Here is a 20,000-nt window from a genome sequence, read left to right on the forward strand (position 1 = left end):
GACTTTTCCGATAGCATGCAGGTCTCCATGAATGGTTGAACAAATTCAAGCTTCTCTGCTAGTTCCTCAACAGTTAAGATGGGATTTTGTTCCACCGGGGTTTGCAGGACGTCCTCATCCAGCTGTATAGATCTTCCAGGACGAGGCTCGTTTTCTAGTCTGTAGTTTCTGGCTCGGAATCTCTGGAACCACCGTTGACACTGGCTTACAATTATTGTCCGATCCCCATATACTGCATTAATATTCCTCGCACTTTCCGTTGCGTTGTTGCCTTTATTGAACACATAAAACAAAATATGCCGAATATGCTCTTTTGTCACTTTCATTATAACTTTGAAAAAATATATGTTAAAATCGAACTGCACTCTTCAAAACTTGCGCTAAGAATAAGGACAAGGTAAAAGTGTTACCTGCTTATATAGCAAGTTGATGCAGGTAGTTTATCCTGTTCCCCTCCCTTAGTTTATGCAATTGAAAAAAAAACGCATTATTTATGGAATGACACAATTAACACACATACACACATACATACGCATGTACACATACACACAAACATATATATGTGTATATGAAGCATAAATTCAGGATGCAAACTGGTGGAACTCTTTGAGGATCATGCGAGATTCTTTCTGGCATGGTATTTGTTCCGACTGTCGGTGATCTGAGTTCAAATCTCACCGGATCAACTTAGTCGCCTTTCAGTGTCAGGAAACAAAATGTCAGTCAAGTACTGATGTCATTTCTATTATTTTTTCTTCTTTGTCTGTCTGTCTGTCTGTCAGTCTGACTGTCTGTTTGTCTCTCTCTTTCTTTCTCTCTCTCTTCTCTCTTTTTCTCTCTCTCCTCTCTCCTCTCAAAAAAAGGAAGTGTTCTTAACATGAACTCAAAAGGAGAAATAAACTATCAGTTCAATAATCGGATTATTTTCTTCTTTTTCTTCTTCTTCTTCTTCTTCTTCTTCTTCTTCTTCTTCCACTCTTCTTCTCTCTGACTTTCATCATATTTCTCTCTCTCTCCCTCTCTCTGCTAGAGTAACCTGTAATGCATTGGTTTCCCATTGGTTCGACCCTACCCCTAACCCTGATGGAAGGGTACCCATATCAAGTCACTTTACACGTTAAGCTTACGAGGAGGTAACTCGTTTAGTATCACAACTGATATCATGCTCTTCGTCGAAATTGACGGAGACTCCACCCACTCATAGTAGTAAATTGAATTGCATTGCATCTTTCTTGCTTCCATTCCTCTCCCCACCCCTTTTATTTCTTTCTTTACATTTCAATATATCAATCTAGATGTTTTTCTTTCCTTCCACTACTTTCAAAATATATTACTTGAATTCCAATAACTCCCTTTCTACATTTTGATTAATTTTTCACTAATTTTAATTTCAATTTCAACTTCATCGTCATCTATTTTTTTCAAAAAAGAAAAAAAAACAAAAACATATTTAGAATGATTTTGAAACTATTCTCCTTTATTCTTCTATCTCGTCCTCGGAGACAGTAATAGATGAGGTTCTTTCCAATCATAAGCAAATCTATTCTGCAAAAACAAAAAAGACTGTACATACATATTAAGTTGAACATTTTCTTCCTTCAAACATGGCGTATTTTTTCTCCGTAGTTTCCCATCTGTTAGTTTGTCTCTTTTTCTCTTTTCGTAATAACTCTCACATAAAGATAATGAAGCTGCTTGGAGTTTCAGCGTTTTTGTTGCAGTTGTTCTCTAACCTCTTCTTAGACTCATTCTTAGACTTAGTCTTATTGTCAAAGGCGCTCCAACCTTGACAACACCCTGTCTTTTATTCAAACTATATTTTGCAAGATATCCCTTTTATAAAAAATAAAAAGGCGTAGGATTGGCTGTGTGGTAATTAGCTTGCTTACCAACCACATGGTTCCAGGTTCAGTCCCACTGCGTGACACCTTGGGCAAGTGTCTTCTACTATAGCCTTGGGCCGACCAAAGCCTTGTGAGTGGATTTGGTTGACAGAAACTGAAAGAAGCCCGTCTTATATATGTTTATATATATATGTGTGTGCGTGTGTGTGTATGTTTGGGTGTCTGTGTTTGTCCCCCAACATCGCTTGACAACCGATGCTAGTGTGTTAACGTCCCCGTAACTTGGCGGTTCAGCCAAGAGACCGATAGAATAAGTACTAGGCTTACAAAGAATAAGTCCTGGGGTCGATTTGCTGGACTAAATGCGGTGCTCCAGCATGGCCACAGTCAAATGACTGAAACAAGTAAAAGAGTAGAGAGAGAGAGAGAGAGAGAGAGAGAGAGAGAGAGAGAGAGACTGTCGAGGACGATTTGAGGAAAATTTGCTTCCGAGAAGACATCGTCGTGAATTTAAGGATCAATGAATAATGAGTTTCGTACAAAATGTGTTACAGTATTTAAACATTGACCGTGTGCTCACGTGTTCAAATCCTTTCTATTTCCATAAAAAAATCAATACCATTTATATATGCTATTTATTTGCTGTAAAGCTGCTTAAGTGGCTTAAGGGCCTGGGTTTTCGTGCTGAAGTGCTAGTCAAACTCTGACAAGAATATAGTTAGATTTTTTTGTGAAACTATGCCCATATTCCTATAAATATTATTGCTTTGTCTCTCCATAAATGACATCCTTATTGATTTCCTATACACGTGAAAATCCTCGTATTCATGATGTTGTTACTGCATCAAATAAGTTCTGAATGAGCAAATTCCTGATCAAAATAAAACAAAAACTAGCTAAGAAAGAGTAGTGGCCAGTGGCGTCATGAATACATATACATACATACATATATACATATATGCATATATATATATATATATATATATATATATATATATAATATATATATATATATTATATATATATTATATATATATATATTATATATATATATATATATATATATCAGTGGTTAGGGCAGCGGACTCGCGGTCGGAGGATCGCGGTTTCGATTCCCAGACCGGGCGTTGTGTGTGTTTATTGAGCGAAAACACCTAAAAGCTCCACGATGCTCCGGCAGGGGGTGGTGATCCCTGCTGTACTCTTTACCACTTTCTTCTGTTGGCCTGCTCGCTTAGCCAGCGGGGTGGCGTCGTTCGAAGGCTAAAACAATGCGAACGCATTGTGACCAGCGATGTGTAACAACATCTGATGGTCTGGTCAGTCACGTGATCACGTGATATATATATATATATATATATAACGAAGGCGGCTATATGCAATATAAAACCAAAAAAGGAAAAATTCAGTTGTCACTAATTGTGACGGTGCAGCGTAGCACCTACATTGCTAGAAACAAGAGTTAAAAACCCCTTGCTGCAACAAGGAATCACAGTTCCATACACCGAGATCACTATACTAGTCTAGTTTCGCTTAAAATCAAAGCTCATTTATACACGTATAAATAGATGTGTATGTATGTATGTGTGTATGTATGTATGCATGTATGTACGTATGTATGATTGTATGTATGTATGTATGTATGTATGTATGTATGTATGTATGTATGTATTTTTGTGTGCATGTGTCCATTCAGTAATGAATTAGAAGCTGCGCTAGTGTTCCGGACATCATCGACGGCACATATTCAGTGTATGTTTTTCTTGTTCACCGGTTCGTTCGTCACAGCACTGGGAGGACGACTACCTCTTACCACTGAATGTTAGAATAGTAAGGGAAATACTCGAAAGTGGCCTGTGGCATGTATTTGGGCAACAAAGACGAATATAGGTATATTAAATATCATACAAGAAAAGTACTTGCTTTAGTGAAATTAACTCCGCCTCCTGAGATGGTAGACCAATCGTTTGTTGGCAATTGATATCAACTCCAATTGAGAAAGAGAAATAATCTTAAGAATTATGAATTTCACTTTCGTTCTGGAACAGCTAAGGTAGAACAACTGTTATATTGGTGACACATGTTGAAGTTGAAACACGTGTCTGCAACTGTCCTCTTTTCGTCAGACAATCAGAATGTCTTTTACTTAATAGCGTGTCAATTTTTTATAGCTGACTCTTGACAGTATCTCCCCTTTTCCTCGAGAGTTGGTACGAACTGCCGCCAAGTGATTGATATGCTCTCTCTCTATTTAGCTATCTGTCTCTGTCTCTCTCTACCCGCATATCCGCGTACACACATGCACACACATGCAAGCATAAATACCAACATACATACAAACAGACATGCATAAATACATACATACAGATATACATGAATACACACATTTAAGTATATATGAGCTTGTCTAGATATGCAAGTATATTCATGAGAATATATACATAAAACAAAACATACAAACCTGCACTTACATACATACATACATACATACAAATCTGCACATACATACATACATACAAATCTGCACATACATACATACATACATACATACATACATACATACAAAAAACACTGTGTTGATGTTGATGAAATTCAAATGAAGGAGCCTAGTATTTAGGTTAGAAACCGGTTCTTCCACGATTGGCAAGAAATCTTGAAATAAAACTGAATAACGACATACATACATACATACATACATACATACATACATACATACATACATACATACATACATACATACAGTCGTTTTGCCATTCTTTTTAGCATTGTCACATAATTAGAATACTAATTAGCTAATCAAGAGTTTGCTTCAATTTTTTTTCATTAATTGATCATTTGAATCAACCTATTGATTTCATCACAGTCTGTGAACTTCACGATGGCTGGAATAATAAAGCATATCTATTCTGCTTTTGCTAACCCCGTGAAAGAATAACGCACACACAAGACTTCATTCACGGCATGCAAATCTCTGGTGATAATGGCCATTCCCATTTCACTCTTGATGGTGTCAAGCCAGCGGGTTCTTGGTCGGCTTCTTCCTCTCGTGCCACTGACCATTCCGAGCATGATATCCTTCTCCGGGGATTTTCTCCCCATAACATGACCAAAATATGCCAATCTATGCTTGGTGATCCTAGCTCCTAGCGACAGTTTCGGCTTGATCTGGTTAAGAACAAGTATACACACATTTCAAAACTGTACAAACACTAAATACTTAATACAGCAGCAGAAACGGAATAATCAGTTCGAGAATTAACAGGAGGTGTATATTAGCACATTAGCAAAGACAAGTGCAGATGAGAACACGTCATCAATAAAGTAGTCACAATGTGTGACGAAAGGATTCTGACGAATCAACTGATTGATTGATCAAACGATTGATCAAATAATTGATAGTTGATTAGTTAACTAATTAACTGATAGCAATAAAAAGAAATGAAATAAAAAAGATTTGCCTTTGTGTTTTATTGGCAAATAATCTTTCCAAAATACATCTGTTTTAACACGTTTCATATTAATTAACTTGTAAAAGAAATACAAACGTCCTTCATAATTATATATGCGTATGTATATGTATATATATTCGTGTACATGTATGTATATCATTTATGTGTATCAATTTATGTGCGTGTATTCAGGTGCATTTGTATATACATGTGTGTGTGTGCGTGTGTGTGTTTGTGTGTGTCTGTGTGTGTGTGTGTGGTGTGTGTGCGTTTGTGTGTGTGTGTGAGTGTATTATATACGACGCGTACATTGCTGTGTGACTGAGAAGCTCTTTTCGCAACTACAAGGTTGTCGGTTCAGTTTCACTTGAGCAAGTGCCTTTTTCAATAGCCCCGGGTCGAGAACTAGTTCGCAAGTGAATTTGGTAGACGAAAAGAGTTTCGAAGCCCGTCTTGTGTGTGTGTATGTGTGTGTGTGTGTGTGTGTGTGTGTGTGTGTGTGTGTGTGTGTGTGTGTGTGTGTGTGTGTATCTGACAACTGGTGGAGTTCTCGTAGTCCAGGGTTTCAGCAAAACATTGACTCTCATTTTACTCTCTTTTACTTGTTTCAGTCATGTGACTGTGGCTATACTGGAGCACCGCCTTTAGTCGAGCAAATCGACCCCAGGACTTATTCTTTGTAAGCCTAGTACTTATTCTATCGGTCTCTTTTGCCGAACCGCTAAGTTACGGGGACGTAAACACACCAACATCGGTTGTCAAGCGATGTTGGGGGGACAAACACAAATACACAAACATAGACACACACATACACACATATATATATACATATATATGACAGGTTTCTTTCAGTTTCCGTCTACCAAATCCACTCGCAAGTCTTTGGTCGGCCTGAGGCTATAGTAGAAGACAGTTGCCCAAGGTGCCCCCGCAGTAGAACTGAACCCGGAACCATGTGGTTGGTAAGCAAGCTAATTACCACACAGCCTATAGGCTGATAAAATAAGTACCAGAATTTAAAAGAACTGACACTTAAGGCAGGGTCAACTTTGCCTTTCATCTTTTTGGGGTCGATAAAATAAATATCAGTTGAACACTAGGGTCCAACGTAACTGATTTAACCACTGCCCCGAAATTGCTGACCTTGTGCCAAAATTCGAAACCAAGGTGTTAAGTGAGCATAATCGCTAACACGCCGATGATGTGACACCATTTGCCCGGTGTCGATAATATAACTTCCAGTTGAGCACTGAGGTCGATAAAATGACTACCTGTTAAGCAGTGGGGTCGATAAAAGTACCAGTTGAGCAGTGGGGTCGATAAAATAAGTACCAGTTGAGCACTATGGTCTATAAAATAAATTACCAGCTGAGCACTGGGCTCGACAAAATGAGTACTAGCTGAGCACTGGGGTCGATGAAATAAATACCAACTGAGCAGTGGGGTCGATAAAATGAGTACCAACTGAGCAGTGGGGTCGGTAAAATGAGTACCAACTGAGCAGTGGGATCGATAAAATGAGTACCAACTGAGCAGTGGGGTCGATAAAATGAGTACCAGTGGAGCAGTAGGGTCGATAAAGCAAGTACCAGCTAAACAATTGGTTCAATGAAATAAATACCTGCTGAGCAGTGGAGTCGATAAAATGGGTACCAGCTGATCACTGGAGTTGATAAAATAAGTAACAATTGATCACCGAGGTCGATAAAATGAGTACCAGCTGACATCGATAATATAAGTATCACACAATGTTGGAATCGTTGTAATCGACTTACCGCTTGCTAGCCAGAAATTGCTGGCCTAGTGCCAAAATTTGAAACCAATATAACTAAGAGGTATTTGATCTACTGAACAGATATACAAATAAATACGCATGTAGGCATGTATGCATGCATGTATGTATGTAAATATGTAGGTATGTATGTATGTATGTATGTATATATGTAGGCAGGTAGATATGAATGTATGTATGTATTTCTATGTCTATGTCGTCAATGAATGAAATCAGAATCCAACACACGTTGTAGAAAATGCTATTTATTATATTTAAACTGAATTTTCAGATTTTCTAAAGTTAAAGTTATATCGTTCTACAGTTTTCAAATTGATTTCCTATTCTACTTCTGCTTTTAAATCATCATTTCCCTGGAGATGAGGAGCCAGATAGTATTTAGTTGATTGAATTTATAACGTAATATATTGAATATATTACTGGTACTAAATATATAAACTCACAGATCAAAGTAAGTAAACTATATATGTTAAGAACTTAAACCGGTTCTCTTACGTCTAAACCAAAATCTTCAGCTGTAAATTAAATAATAATAAATATATAAATATTTCTAGTGAATTCATACGACAATCTTCATCGTTGAAGACAGCAATATTATATAAATGTCTCTTCTATACGAAGCTCCAGAAAACTCCCCTCCGCCCCACCGGTTCTCGGTATGATAAATGAAGTGTGAAAATGTTAGCTGCAGTCTGGAAGACTTAACTATCAGACTGCAGGCAAAAATAAACATAACTCACCGTAAGAAGATAATAGAGGAAATATCTCTTTTACATATGAATAAAAGATGAGCAATGACCGCCTGTATAGTTTATTGTTTATAATCCCTTGCGAACTGCATCCGCTATTATTCGAAGGAGAAAATTAGATAAGAAGAGAAAGACAGGCAGATAGATAGATAGATAGATAGACAGATAGATAGATAGATAGATAGATAGATAGATAGATAGATAGATAGATAGATAGATGATAGATAGATAGATAGATAGATAGATAGATAGATAGATAAAGGAAGTCTGTGTTTGACTTGTGTATGTCTCTCTCGTCTTTTGGTTTATGTTTTAAAATAACAGGCGTTTCACAATCTCATTTCGTTAGTTTGGTTTTCAAAGCAAATATGTTATAGAGCCAGAACAATTCCACGGGCGGTACAATACCTCGGTTTTCATTCGGCTGTCAGGTTTCACTTAAATCAGATGCAATGTAGTATCAAATAGGCCCCACTCTACCTTTAATAATAGCCTTTGACTACTTCTGTATTATATAACAGCGACTGAAACTAAACTAAAGACGATGTACAAACATTCCACAAAGTTGTATAAACCATTATATTATATCGTTATATAATATATACATATAACGTGTATCATCTAACTGGATGTTTTGTTGTCCCATCTTTGTATCACCTAGCTGTCCGGATGTTTTGCGTTCTTGTCCCATTTTGTATTTTTTATATCTATTATATATATATATATGGCCTTTCAGCTTCTCTCTATCAAATCCACTCGTAAGAGGTAACAGTAGACGCTGTGGCGTTGAACCTAGAACCATGTAGTTTGGAAGCAAGCTTCTTGCTACACAGCCACACTTGTTGAAATTTCGCTCACCTACACGCTATGAAAACCAGGTAATCTGAATTTTGAGCCATTATAAATATCTTTCAAACTTTCTGGTTCACCTATAATACAGAATACTTTAATCGCCGGGTTTACTTTACAGAGCAATAATCTCTGATATACGCACAATAACGGAAATTTATTGTGGGCAGGGAGGAACGAGAACCAAAATCAGCGGTTAACTTGTACTTACTTTACTGACACAGTAAGGGGTGAACTGCAAAGCCATCTTCGGCGGAATTTGAACTCAGAATATAAAGATAGATGAAATGCCTCTACGCATTTTGTCCGGCATGCTAACGATTCTGACAGTTCGCCACCTTAATGAGACAATTACTTTTAAAAAAACTAATAATCCATACACGCTTCGCCACTTTTATCTCTCTCCTTATATACAGGGTGCGTAAGATATTTGAAGACAGATTTATGTTTATAAAAAAAAACAGCTATATAATAACAGATAATAACTGAGACACATATGGCCTTCCATTGCATCTTACTATAACGCGTATGGCTTTCTACTGCACACACTGTCTATCCAGGGTTTAACAATTATTTCCAGGACCTCAATGTAGGTGACAGAGTTAACTCTAAGGCCTTGTGGAAAGAAGTAAGGAGGCATCATATGTCCTTCATTGCTGACAACCCCTAAAACAATGATAGTTGCAGGAAATTTTGTATACATAACACTCGGAACTTCAGAAGGGTCTGCACATAGCCATCTGTCATTTCTTCTGTTAACATTTTGATCTTGGTCGAAGTTTTTCTAGATTGAGAAAAACCAAATCAAATCTTCTGCCGGATTTTTCAGTTTGTTTAAGAGCCTTTTAGATCTGATGTAGTGATTTTCTTTTGCTTTTTTCTGACAAATTGACCTTTCCTCATCATATAAGATGTCTTTGTGGACAACATTTCTGACTGTTCCTTTTGACACTTGAAGATCTTTTGCAATTAACCTCATGGACTTTCAAGGATTGTAATCAATAGTCGGTTGAACTTGCAGGATAAATTCAGGTGTTCTGATGATTTCAGAGCGCTTAGAATGCTTTTTTATGCTTTGATACTGGTGATATGTTTCCATCTTCAGTTTCTAGCTCCTTAAAAACTTTGTAGACGAAAGATCTGAAAAATTTTTTAAATCGAGATATTTCTAATTCGCTATGCTAAGCCTTTATAACCACAATAACACCATGCCTCTTCATTTCTTGAGTAAGCTGTGGGTCTACCATTAATATTTTCTGAAACAAAGATTATACAGAGTTAGCAAAAAACGCAGCAATGACCCCAAAAAGGTATACCCCGAAATACCTTGAGCAATCTGCATATATAATATATATATATATATATATATATATATATATATATATATATATATATATATATATATATATATATATATATATATATATATATATATATATATAGGCGTAGGGTTAGGGTGGCTGTGTGGTAAGTAGCTTGCTTACCAACCACATAGTGCCGGATTCAGTCCCACTGCGTGGCACCTTGGACAAGTGTCTTCTACTATAGCCTCGGGCCGACCAAAGCCTTGTGAGTGGATTTGGTAGACGGAAACTGAAAGACGCCCGTCATATATATGTATATATATGTATGTGTGTGTATATGTTTGTGTGTCTGTGTTTGTCCCCTCCCAAACATCGCTTGACAACCGATGCTGCTGCGTTTACGTCCTCGTAACTTAGCGGTCCGGCAAAAGTGACCGATAGAATAAGTACTAGGCTTACAAAGAATAAGTCCTGGGGTCGATTTGTTCGACTAAAGGCGGTGCTCCAGCATGGCCACAGTCAAATGACTGAAACAAGTAAAAGAGTAAAGAGTATCCCTTCCTCCCCACGTGCTTCAAAAAATTCTGTCTACTATAGGCACAAGGCCTGAAATTTTGGTATGGTAATGGAGATAGCCGATTGCAACGAGCCCAGTATTCAACTGGTACTTTATTTTGTCGACCCCGAATGAAGAAAAGCAAAGTCGACATCAACGGAATTTGAACTCATCACAATGTAAAGACGGATGAAATGCCGCTAAGCATTTTGCATGGCGTGCTAACGACTCCGTCTGTTCGCTGCCTTCGGCGTGCTAGAAACAATAACGTTCAAATCACCTCCTCACTTTGCACTAAACTAGCTACAAAAAAAGCAAAAATTAAATACACGTTAGATAATACGATAAAACTAGATACAGTATGTCTGGATAGCAAAAAAAACAACGATAGACGGCCAACGCTGCAATATTTTCAGTGCCATAAATCTTATCGATTACATCTGACCTGGGACCATGCAACAAACACATCGACAATAACATCCTTCATTCTCTCTCCTTATTTTTCATACTCATTCCCTCTCACTCTGTATCTCATTCTATCCCTCTCTTGTTCTCCCTGTCTCTCTTTTCCTTCTCTATCTCTACGTGTCTATGTACGTGCGTGAGTGATTATCAGTTTGTAATTCATTCTGCATATTGTAAATATATTCATCATAGTATACATAGTTTTGTAGTATAAGGTGGACAACGTATTTTATGCATTAGTTAACATTATTCTTTACATATTATATATATATATATATATATATATACTACGCATGCATATATATGTTATGGTGGTTCTTAAACTATTTTTATGTCCTGTGTGGTATTTGGAATAATCAATGCAAATATTACTAAAAATTACGCATTTACATATGCATGTGTGTGGATCACTACGCAAATGTGCCCAGCCAGCGTGTGTACGTATTTTACATATATATATACATATATATATATATATATATATATATATATATATATATATATATATATATATATATTATATATATATATATATATATATATATATATTATAGTTAATCCAAACATGAAAACACAAAGAGAAAACACAAGGCGAGGACGTGGAACAAGTATAGTGTTATTGGACGCTCAGGAAAGGAAAGAAAGAAAAATTAACGTTTCGAGCGGGACTCTTCGTCAGAAACATAGGAAAAGGAAAGATCCAAGGAAGAGAAGACGGAGGAGAAAATCGCCATATATATAAGCGTTTGTGGTGGGGTAGATAGGATTGGTGCATATGCATAAAAAATATAAATGCGTGGTGTATCTGAACTTCGTAGTTATATAAATAATGATGTTTACTGTTAATGAAACAGCTGTTGAGCACAATTATATTATCAACCCTATGTAAAATTTATGTTCGGACATACATAGACAAGCACACGCACAATGCCACTTTTGAAGGCTCCCACCAAATGATCATACGCCCTTCTCTAACTTCCTTACTTTTTAATAATTATTTTTGTTATTTTTAGCTTTTGCTTGTTTCAGTCATTAGACTGCGGCCATGCTGGGGCACCACTTGAAGAATTTTAATCTAATGAATAAACCCAAATACTTTTTCAGTTTTCTTTTGTTAAGCTTTGTACTTATTCTATCGGTCTCTTTTGCCGAATTCCTAAGTGATGGGGACGTAAATACACCAACGCTTGTGGGGAACAAACACCGACACAATGACACACACACAGACTGCTGGAAGGTATACTGATGGTATCCTCAGTCCGGAAACATAGCCTGAATCCTTAAGAGGGTTGTGTCTAACTATCTTCTCGCCTTCCTTCTTGACTATTCGCGAGTTGAAGGGGCATGCAACATCAACTATATAGCATATGTAGTTCACCTTGTCCACTACCAGTGAGTCCGGTCTGTTATGCTCTAGCACCTGATCTGTTTGGATTGAGAAATCCCAGAGGATTTTGCTAGTCTCTCACTCTTCCACTCTCTGCGGTTTCTGCTCATATCACGTCTTGCTTCTCTCTAGCCCCCATCTTTCACATAGTTTCCAACATAGCACTTTTGCTACCTAGTTGAGTCACCACAACTTGTAGTGGTTTGGGGCAAGTCTAAGACGTTCGTTCGTGATATGGGCAATAGTTTCATCCGCTCTATTGCAGATGCGGCACAGCGGAGACGCTAATTCCAAAGGCGGGCCCTCCAGTTCGTGCTCTTGCGCTGCAAGTATAGTGCTCTCGGTCTCTTTTTTTAGTGTTCCTTTCATCAGCCGATCCCATCTTATTTTTCCAGCAACTTCTGTTGTGGCTGCATGGAATCGATTGTGTGGTCCCTTCTTGCGTAATTCTGCTTCATGTCGTTTTTGCACTTCCTTTGTTTTTCTTTTTTCTTTCTCTGCTTTCAATACGTCCTTTTTCCTAATTGTCACTAGCAAGGTTTCCTTACTTTGGTGACATGGTGATTTCATGTCAAGATAAACAGTGCATGACCATACAGGTGGGGCTCAGTTAGAATTCTCATCAGGTCGAGTAGCCCATCCCGCTCAAAAGGTCCCTGAATAAGGGTTGTTTAAGGATGTTGAACAAAACACCCAAGTTTCCAGAGGTGAATTATCCAGACCCCAAAGGATCCATCTCAACACATGGTTATTATTATTATTATTATTATTATTATTATTATTATTATTATTATTATTATTATTATTATTATCATCATCATCATCATTCTTCTTCTTATTATTATTATCATTATTATTATTATTATTGAGTGAGAGAGCAGTTCATGCCATCAAAGTGACACTGGGGTAAAATATACGAAGCCCAATATACCCATCATGACTACCCGTCTGATAAGGGTACACTAGGCACATGCATCACAACCATATGTGCGTGACATGGTGATCTCATCTGAAGATAATTAGCGCATGACCTTGCAGGTGGGGCCCAGTTAGAATTTTCTTCAGGTTGAGTAGCCCATCCCGCTCAAACGGTCCCTGAATAAGGGTTGTTTAAGGATGTTGAACAAAACACCCAAGTTTCCAGAGGTGAATTATCCAGACCCCAAAGGATCCATCTCAACACATGGTTATTATTATTATTATTATTATTATTATTATATTATTATTATTATTATTATTATTATTATTATCATCATCATCATCATTCTTCTTCTTATTATTATTATCATTATTATTATTATTATTGAGTGAGAGAGCAGTTCATGCCATCAAAGTGACACTGGGGTAAAATATACGAAGCCCAATATACCCATCATGACTACCCGTCTGATAAGGGTACACTAGGCACATGCATCACAACCATATGTGCGTGACATGGTGATCTCATCTGAAGATAATTAGCGCATGACCTTGCAGGTGGGGCCCAGTTAGAATTTTCTTCAGGTTGAGTAGCCCATCCCGCTCAAACGGTCCCTGAATAAGGGTTGTTTAAGGATGTTGAAAGAACCACCCATGTTTCCAGAGGTGAACTATTCAAACCCCAAATAATCCCTCTCAACACATGGCTATGATGCTCCCCCACTACTTCTGCTCGTGATCAGAGATGCACATATCGTCAGCCACTAAGGGACATGGTCAACTGGTTAAGGTCAAACAACTGACAAGCAAATCTGTGGTATTGAGCAGAATATTTGCTGTAGCCCATCTTTTATATCAAGACAAAACAATGTACATGATAACACTTCCAATCAGTTAAGATCAGAAGCCATGAGAGCCACTGCCTGGTACTGCATCAGGGCATTTATTATCATTATTATTATTATTATTATTATTATTATTATTATTATATTATTATTATTATTATTATTATTATTACAGGCGGTGGACTGACAGAATTGTTAGTACGCCTGACATAGTTCAGTATGTCTCTGGTCACATATACCCTCAGAGAGTGATGCTGCAAACACACACGAGTGAGTGTGTGAAAAAGAAAATAGGAATTCTGAAAGAAGTATCTATAAAATTAGTTTTTAAACATTAAATGGTTATAGGGGGAGAATACATAGGAGCTTAAAGGAGCCATTGCTAAAAAGAAATGGTTGAGAACCACTGCTTTTAGTCAAATACATTGACCCCTATATGTTTTTGAAGTCTGGTACTTATTCCACAAGATTCTTTTGCTGAACTGCTAAGTTACGGGGACGTACACAAACCGACCCTGGTTGTCAAGCGGTGTAGGTTGATAAACACAAACACAAAGACACGCACACATATACATAGCTATATACATATACATGTATGTGTATACAAGAATATAAGGGGCTTCTACACAGTTTCCGTCAACCAAATTTACTCAAAATGCGTAGGTCGGTCCGGGCTTATAGTAAAATACACTTTCCCAAGGTACCGAGTAGTGGAACTAAACTCGAAACCATGTGGTTACGAAGCGGGTTCTTTTTTAATCATACTGCCATATTTGTTTGTTTCTCCCCATCCCTCCTCCTTTCTCCTAATCTTTTCTCTTCTGTATTTCCGTTATTGTTCTCGTTTTGTTGTTTGAGGATTTACCAAGATTTACAAGATTCCTTTTATCTGTCTCATTCTCTCTGTCTCTCTTTCTTTCTTTTTCTCTAACTCTCTCATTCTTTCTCTATTATTGTTTTGTTTCTTTTTGGCAGGTATATTCGATGGATTGCTATTATCGACAGCTTTGGGAAGATAAACGATTGGCTTCCAACATGAATAGAGAGAACATTTCTCTGAGCATTAAATTCCTTGAGAGAATTTGGCATCCAGACACTGTGTTCTTTAACGGTCGGAGGTCATATCTGCACACAATAACGACGCCAAATAAATTTATTCGTCTCAACAGAAATGGTACGATTCTGTTTTCCCAAAGGTAATAATTGGTTTTTATATCGTCTATTATTTTCGCTGTCAAATATGTTATTATTTTCATTATCATCTTCTTTCAATTCTGTTTCCATTTGTTGCCGAGTGGCTTCTTGATACCTAGGGCAAAGAAACGCATTGTACACATTGGTAGGTCATTAAAATAAACACACCAGATTGTTCATTTACAAAGTCATGTAATAGAGAAAAGGGGAAGAAAGACAGAGAGAAAAAGGTAAGATAAAAATAAAAAAAGTAAACAAAGAAAATAGAGGGAGGAAGGAAATAAAATTCACAGCGACAATACTCTTCTCAATACGTGCGATGTACCAGTTAAGACAATCTTTTACACTTCGCGCGTGGATGGTAAGCCAGGAATAATTTTCAGCTCCTTTTTTGATCATTTCAAGTGCCCCTATAATCACTGGTATTGTAACTGTCTTGAGATGCCACATCTTTTCGAATTCGATTAGCAAATTTTTATATTATCTGAGCTTATCAAAGTCTTTTGCCGAGATGTTACGGTCGCAGAGTATGCTCATATGAATCAATATACATACTTTATTGTTTTGGTCTTTCACAACAATATCTGATTTATTTGCTTTGACGTTCCGATGTGTACATACTGGAAAGACCCAAAGAATCGTTACATTTTCTCCTTCAGTTACATCCTCGGGGTGGTACTTGTACCATTTGTCTGCAGATTTCATTTTATAATGCCAACACATTAACCAATGTAGATATTGGTCAACTCTGTTTGTCATGTCTTGATTTGTACTCTACAGGTGCTAAAACTTACATCCAGAGATTAGGTGTTCCACTGCTTCAATCTCATCGTTGCAATATCGGCACTTTGGGTCTACTCCATTTTTCATCACATTGACATGATAGTGCTGGGTCAATAAGCTCTGGTCTTGAGCAACCAAGATAAAGCCTTCACTCTCTGCCTTTAGCCCAAAGCACTGTACTCACTGATGGGTGTGCGTCTGGTCTACATCAGTTTGTTTGATACGGACCACATATTTGCCACGCAAAGGTTTTTGTTCCCACCTATCAGCCAATTGCTCAAGGCATTTTACTTTGACATTGATTTCACCTCTTTGCAACTACAGATTCCGCGCTTCCATCAAGCTGTTCAATCTAGATATAATGCATAAACTCACTTGAAAATTTCTTGCTTTCCTTCATAACAGAATGAAGCTTCTTACGTCTTTCGTGGTTTTCAACTAGCTTTAGCTTCCAGTCGTTAGATGTTTTAAAATACTTTTCCAGTCCAATTGTGGTGGTTTTGTACGAGATTTCAAATTGGATTTCGTCTCGACCTCCTTGAGCTCTGGGTTGGTAAAAACAATCTGCGTCTGCTTTTGGGTGGTGTATCCTGTTGCAAATCAGCAGCTTACGGATTTTCCCGTCAGTCTTCCTTATTTCGTTTATATTCCAGTTCATCACATTGAAACTGTAAATAACAATCGGAACTGCCAAGGAATTTGTAGCTAACACTTTGTTACATGCATTTAACTAGGATTTTAGGACTACTCAAACTCTCCTGTAATATTCCTTCCTCATCTCTTTCGTGCTTGCATGCTGAATGCCAGAGTCCTCCTTTATTCCGAGGTATTTGGAAGTTTGTTCCTGCTCGACTTCTTTTATAACTGTGACAGCATCCAACACCACTGAATGCGAGGTCTTCAGACCATGACACAGTTATCAAACCCAAGTTCCATCCCGATGTTATCACTGATTGTTTTCACAATACGTCTTTGCCACAGAGTACAGGTGACTTATTTTCTTGTCGCCAATTTTATATCCATGCCCTGTTCTGTTAAGTTCACTTGTAAGGGATATTAGGGCTATGCAAAAAGTTAAAGGTGTGAGTCACCTTCGAAAATGATATTAATATCTGTTGTGGTCAGTACTCCATTAGAGTGGTATAATTGGAGATTCGTATTCCACACTGATATATTGTGCTTCAGGAAGTTTGATATGTGCATCTCTGACCATGAGCAGAAGTAGTTAGGAAGCATCATAGCCATGTGTTGAGAGAGATTCTTTGGGATTTGAAAAATTCACCTCTGGAAACATGGGTGTCTCGTTCAACATCCTTAAACAACCCTATTCAGGGACCTTTTGAGCAGGATGGGTTACTCAACCAGAAGAAACCTCTAACTGGGCCCCACCTGCATGGTCATGTGCTGTTTATCTTGATATGAGCTTACCATGTCGCGCACATATGGTTGTGATGCATGTGCCTAGTGTACCTTCATCAGACGGGTAGTCATGATGGGATTCGTATATTTTACCCCAGTGTCACTTTGATGGCATGCACTGCTCTCTCACATAATAATAGTACTAATAATAATGATAATAATAATAGTAGTAGTAGTAGTAGTAGTAGTAGTAGTAGTAGTAGTAGTAGTAGTAGTAATTATATATATGTGTGTGTGTGTGTGTGTATGTGTATGTATGTATATATATATATATATAATATATATATTTCATCATTGTATTTTTGAATTTTTTACTTTTTATAGTTTTATTATGGTTTACAGTTTTTGTAATTGTGCAGTTTGTGTATATTGGCAGATGCTTATCTCCTTAATTTTTATCGCGCGTTTAATAATGTTGTTGCAATAAAATGTATGTTTACATATTCGAGTAGTCAGGGAGAAAAGAAGGATTAAAATTTTCACAGGAAATTATAGATATTAAAGTTTCAGTATTTTCTAAGGATGATCGTTTGTATGTCCGAACAGAGAAAACTGTAGCGTTATTTCAATAAAAAGTATGTTTACATTTTCGAATAGTCAGGGAGAAACGAAAGAATAGATATTCACGGAAGTTGCAGATATTAAAGTTTTTAAAGATGATCGTTTGTGTGTTCATCCTGAGAAAACTGTAGATATATAAGTTTCTTAACTTATTTTGAGGGAAATTTAAAATGCTCAGAGGAAATTGTAGATGTTCCAGTTTTTGAGAGTTATTTTCCCGTTGTCCTGCTGGGTTATATTAGTATTTCTGTGACTTCGGCTACCGACTGGTCATAGCAACGAAGAACACGTCCTCATCATCATCATCATCATCATCATCATTATTATTATTATTATTATTATTATTATTATTAAAGACGGTGAACTGGCAGAATCGTTAGAACGCCGGGAAAAATATTTATCGGCATTTCGTCCGTCTTTACGTTCAAAATTCGCTGGCGTCGACTTTGCCTTTCATCCTTTCGGGGTCGATAAATTAAGTACCAGTGAAACATTGGTGTCTATGTAATCAACTGGTCTCCTCCCGCAAATTTCGGGCCTTGTGCCTATAGTAGAAAGGATTATTATTATTATTATTATTATTATTATTATTATTATTATTATTATTATTATTATTATTATTATCATTCCATCAATGTGTGGACGCTGGTTGCTCTCGTTCATACTTTACGTTTAAATTTCTGTAATTTTGTATTTTTATCACTTCTTATTTTGTACTTGACTAAGACAGACATACTGTTGAAATATCGTTAAACTAATAAAATATCATACAATCGACTTGACTATTATAGAGAGGTTTATTAAAGGCACTGAACTAGCAGAATCGTTTGGACCCCAGATACAAAATGCTTAACAGCATTTCTTCCGGCTCTCGTGACGTATCTGTCTTTTTACACGGGTAATCGGGTTCCATGACGTATACGTGACCCAGATTACAACATTCCCCCTGAACAGGAAGCCGGTTGGTCGCAGGGTAACTTATTTGCAGGTGAGTCGACTGGAGCATCGAGAAATAAAGTATTTTGCCTAAGAATACATCGCTATACCCGGTCTGGGAATCGAAATTACTGTATTACGATTGTGAGAGCAACAGCTTAAACACTAGACTAGGCACCTCCATCAATATATATGTGTGTGTGTGTGTGTATGTGTGTGTATATATACACACACATATATATATATACATATATATATATAAAATCATAAATATATACATATATGCCTGCATATACATATATATATATATGTATATATATATATATACACATATATACATATATACATATTATACATATACATATATACATACATATATAGATATACACATATATATATATACATACATATATATATATATTTTTATATATTTATATCTAGGTGTCTCTGTGTCTGTGTTTATCCCCACACAGTCGCTTGACAACTGATGTTAGTGTGTTTACGTCCCCGTGACTTAGCGGTTCGACAGACAGCCCGATAGAATAAGTAGCAGGCTTACAAACAATAAGGCCTGTGGTCGATTTCTTCTAGTAAAAGGCAGTGCTCCAGCATGGCCACAGTCAAATGACTGGAACAAGTAAAATAATAAAAGAATATATATATATATATATATATATATATATATATATATGTATGTATGTATGTATGTGTTTACCTGTGCAAATCTATTATATTACATATATATATATATATATATATATATATTATGTATTGTAAATTATATACATACATACACACACTTTTCGTCGTCGTATCATAGTTGTTATAACTGACTATTAAACATTATAAACATTATAATGTTTACCATTGTTTGTGAATGATGTTTTTCCTTCGTTTTATTAGCCATGTTTTGTTGTCGATGCCGCCATTATTTTTTACTACTTTGCTT

General features: G+C 36.8%; 1 protein-coding gene across 1 annotated transcript in view; it reads left to right on the top strand.

The window, feature by feature from the left end:
• The window catches only part of LOC115214976 (gamma-aminobutyric acid receptor alpha-like), a 679,148-nt gene that overhangs the window by 502,965 nt on the left and 156,183 nt on the right, over window positions 1–20,000 (top strand). The window contains exon 7 of the mRNA XM_029784076.2: window positions 15,134–15,354. Within this exon, the coding sequence (XP_029639936.1) occupies window positions 15,134–15,354 (221 nt within the window). The remainder of the gene's footprint in view (window positions 1–15,133; window positions 15,355–20,000) is intronic.

The sequence above is a fragment of the Octopus sinensis genome, linkage group LG8, assembly GCF_006345805.1.
Source record: "Octopus sinensis linkage group LG8, ASM634580v1, whole genome shotgun sequence".
Lineage (NCBI taxonomy): Eukaryota > Metazoa > Mollusca > Cephalopoda > Octopoda > Octopodidae > Octopus > Octopus sinensis.